Source organism: Kryptolebias marmoratus, linkage group LG23 (assembly GCF_001649575.2).
Source record: "Kryptolebias marmoratus isolate JLee-2015 linkage group LG23, ASM164957v2, whole genome shotgun sequence".
Taxonomy (NCBI): Eukaryota; Metazoa; Chordata; class Actinopteri; order Cyprinodontiformes; family Rivulidae; genus Kryptolebias; species Kryptolebias marmoratus.
Window position 1 is genome coordinate 352,707 of NC_051452.1, and position 4,055 is coordinate 356,761.

Below are 4,055 nucleotides of genomic sequence, written 5' to 3' on the forward strand. Positions count from 1 at the left end.
GAGCCGCTCGCCGCTCCCCTCCGCGGACTCCGCCTTGCGCCGCTTGAACAGGGACAGGGACGGCCCACCGTGCGTGTGGAAGGAAGACGGCGAGGGCTGCGCCTGTCCGGTCGTCGTGGCGACGTCGAGAGACGACTCCGGCTCGGGGTGTCGGCTCGTCACTCGTTCCGCGTCCTTTGAGCCTCGGCGGGGGGGTCTGGGTTTCGTCTTCGACGCTCCTTTCTCAACTTTCCCGGCCGTGTGCGACTTATCGCTGCTCCCTGTCTGTTTGGAGAAACAGTTTGTTAAAAAGGTGCTTCAAACCTAAACCTCTGAGGCCAGAATCTCACCGGGCTGCAAATGTTGGTGAACGCCGATCGCGACTATCGTCTCGAGACGTTCGCGTTGGTCCTCAGTCTCATTTCGAACCCTTTGCTAAACGAGACCTAAATCTGCCTGTCTTCATTTTGAAAGTGGACTCCAAAAGATTAGATCATACCTGTGACTACTCCTGAGCAATATGGGAAAAAAAAAAATCACGTCATGGCGGCCATTTTGAATCCAACTTTTGTTTTTTTTCAATGGGAAGAGGGTCATGTGACCCGTCAAATTTATGGGAAGAAAAACAACGGTGTGCTTGGTTTTAACGTAACTTTATTCTTTCATGAGTTATTTACAAGTTTCTCAGCGCTTATAAAATGTGTTCAAAGTGTTGGATTGTCACGGCAACCCTCTTCTCCCGCTCTTCACACACTGATAGCAACACCGCAGGAGAAATTCTAGCACAGGCTTCCAGTATCCGTAGTTTCAGGTGCTGCACATCTCGTATCTTCACAGCAGAGACGATCGCCTTCAGATGACCCCAAAGATAAAAGTCTAAGGACGTCAGATCGGGAGACGACCTTCAGACCAATCCACTTTCCAGGAAGTGGAAGTGGGAGAAGAGGGTTGCATTGACAATCCAACACAACGGGCAGCAGTTTGAACACATTTTATAAGCAGTGAGAAACTAACTCATGAACGAATAAAGTTAGGTTAAAACCAAGCACACTGTTGTTTTTCTTGTGAAATTCCCATAAGTGTGATGGGTCACATGACCCTCTTCCCATTGAAAAAAACAAAAGTTGGATTCAAAATGGCCGCCATGTGCACCACCCAGCTTGAAAAGTTTCCCCCCTCCCATATACTAATGTGCCACAAACAGGAAGTTAATATCACCGACCATTCCCGTTTCATTCAGGTGTATCCATAGAAATGGCCGACTCTACAAACGGACGCTGTGATGGCGGTCTTTGCCGTCTTATATTTGCAAATCAGCTGCGCAGTTCGCTGATCGAACACTTTAATCAAAGTTTTACCCATTAGTCTCCAACGGCTGCAGCGCACTGAGACCCTGCCTTACATGTGAGGTAAAGTTTTTCCCGCTCACCGCCATCTTGTCGTTGTCTTCCACGTTCAGTCCTTCCTGTTGGGTCAGTGAGAGCCTCCGGTCCTTCTTCAGCCACGAGTTCGGGTGCAGGCTCATGCAGCCTTTTAACGCCCCCCAGTGGTGAGGGTCTTTGGCGTCTTTAGGACGGTTCGAGGGTTCGCCGGGGGTCCGGCTGGAGCCCGAGGCGAAGGGCGACGGAGGCGGGATGGTGACGAAGGCTGGCTCCGTGTTTGCGGCCCCCGTTCGCTCGGCGCCGAGGGAGTCCAGGGAGTCCAGGGAGGAGCGGGTGGGTGCGGGGGAGGTGGAGGACAGGCTGGAGGCACTGGCGCCCAGAGCTGCCGGTTCGCCATGCGTCCGGGCGGGCGCGGGGCTCCTGGCGGCAAGGTCATCGGCGCTGCCAGAGATGTACGGGCAGAACCGGGCGGCGTAGGCGATGGCCGGCTCGGAGCACCGCCGCCGCTGCTGCTGCGCATGCCCGCCTTCCAGGGACAGCGAGTCCAAGGTGGGGGACGTGTCCCCGGCCCGAGCCTCCGGCCTCCTGCGCCTCTCCGCCAGGTGAATCCGGACGCCGGCTTTGGCCCGAAGCGCCTCCGGGTCGGCGTCCTGGTCGTAGTCGCTGAAGGTGAGGATGGAGTCCAGGCTGCTCTGCAGAGCTTCGAGGTGGAGGGGTCTCCGGCCGCAGAACCCCGGAGACCCGCCGCTGATGTTGTCCAGCTCATTTTCCAAGCTGTCGTAGGACGAATCGGTCAGAGGGTAAACCCACGACTCTAAAGACCAAGACAATCGCACGCCGTTAAGGGTGGCGGGTGATACACATCCCTTTACTTACGCCATATTTGATGGCTATTCTTTAACTGTCCTAAATGTGCCGCCGCCGTACCTGATCCCGCCTCGTCCCCGCCGAGTCGCCGCGGGGGCCCCCCAAACAGAGCGGCGGGCTCCTCCCCGAGGATCTGCGGGCAGCGATCGATCATGAACCTCACCAGCTCGCAGACCTGTCGCAAACCAGAGCAGATTTGACCGACGGTCGGCGCCAACTCCGGGTTAAGGAGCTCAGCAGCTACGAGAAAGAGAGAGGCGCGTTACCTTTTTCGTGCCCCGCCCCTCCACCTCGGGGCTCCCCAGCAGCCCAGGGGGCCACAGTAAACTCGGCGCGATGCACACCGACAGGTTGAAGCTGGTCATCTGGTTCTCGTGAGCGTTGCTCTGGACGCCGTGCAGCAGGGCCAGCAGGTACCGGAGCAGCAGGGCGTTCTCTTTGGCCAGTCGACAAATCATCCTGAAAAAAAATATATAACCAACTATCGAATTGTGTTCAATTTCGGGAGGGAAAAAAATAGGAAAATTTTTTTTTTTCATTTAAAATAAAACAATGTGGTATCATTTTGGAGGGAAACAAAATAAGCTAATTTCGAATTTGACAATAAATTCGGCGGGAAACAAAAAGGCGGGAAAAGGAAGTGGTGCAATTAAACAGCTGGAGGAGACTGTTTGTGTCAAAACTGCTTCTAAAAACATTATAGACCTTGAATATCTCGTCATATACACTTCATAATATCATCTAAAGGTTCTTTTTAGTAAATGTTTCCTCGAAACTTGGGGCCCCTGCGCGTTCGTCAGCCAGGCTTGTGTTAGAGTCCGTTTCCTTGGCGATCGATACAATTTTAAAGACACGGAGGTCTTTTTCTTTTTGAAACACCTCGGCAGGCAGTAGCGCTGACTCCCAAGAAGATTTTGGGATCCCTAGGGACGACACGACCCAATGTTGTCCCAAAATGGTGCCGGCTTTGGGCTCGTCCGAAAATACGTGAGCGTTCTGACGGCCTCCAACACTGCTGCTGTTCTCCTCTTTGTCTAATAAGAATCTGTGGCGTAATAAAACATCTAAGCAGGCGGTTACGGCCTTAAAGACTTAATATTCAGGGTATTATTACCATTTTGTACAACGTTACTACTCCTGGCCGAAAGCTTGGATAACAGGAAGGCCGATAACATCACCTAAAGGTTTTAACAACCTGGAGAAATCGCTCCTAATGTCGCTAACACTGCTTAAAGCTCTATCAGGCAAAGAAGACACGTGCGAACCATTCAGGATTTAAAATTTACCGAGGCCAAGCGGAAAGGTGTTCTGCTGACGAGTCAAAATTTGAAATTCTTTTTTTTTTTTTTTCAGTCTTCTGTGTTAAAGAGGAGAGCCTGAAAGTCAGCATACAGTTCGAATCCGGCCTCTCTGATGGTATGGGGGTGCATTAGTGCCTCTGGCACGTGCAGCTCACACATCTAGGAAAGGCGCCGTAAATGTGAAAAAATGTACACACGGGTTTTAGTTTTTTATTTTATTTTTTTTGCATATTTCAGCAAAACGTGCTCCATCAATTAGAGCAGCCGGGCCTCGTTAGTAGAAGACTAATGACCTGCGGTCTTCTCTGGACCCAAAACACGTTTAAAAACGGAGAACTGTTCCGTTAGCACGTCCTCCGTACTACAGGGACCGTCCGGCCTCCAAGCCTGCCTCTCTGATGGTATGGGGGTGCATCAGTGCCTCTAATATGGGCAGCTTTTGGGGAATATCTTACATATTTCAGTAAGACGACGCTGCTGACATATAATTCTGAATTACCTTATTTTTTTCCCCTGGGAGGGAAAA

At 51.8% G+C, this 4,055-nt stretch overlaps 1 protein-coding gene across 1 annotated transcript in view; it reads right to left on the reverse strand.

Annotated features, from left to right (window-relative positions):
* Positions 1 to 4,055, reverse strand: part of LOC108246491 (rho GTPase-activating protein 20) — a 20,007-nt gene that overhangs the window by 425 nt on the left and 15,527 nt on the right. The window contains exons 10-13 of the mRNA XM_037973978.1: positions 2,495 to 2,769; positions 2,289 to 2,403; positions 1,409 to 2,175; positions 5 to 264 (exon numbers count right to left, since the gene is read on the reverse strand). Of these exons, the coding sequence (XP_037829906.1) occupies positions 5 to 264; positions 1,409 to 2,175; positions 2,289 to 2,403; positions 2,495 to 2,769 (1,417 nt within the window). The remainder of the gene's footprint in view (positions 1 to 4; positions 265 to 1,408; positions 2,176 to 2,288; positions 2,404 to 2,494; positions 2,770 to 4,055) is intronic.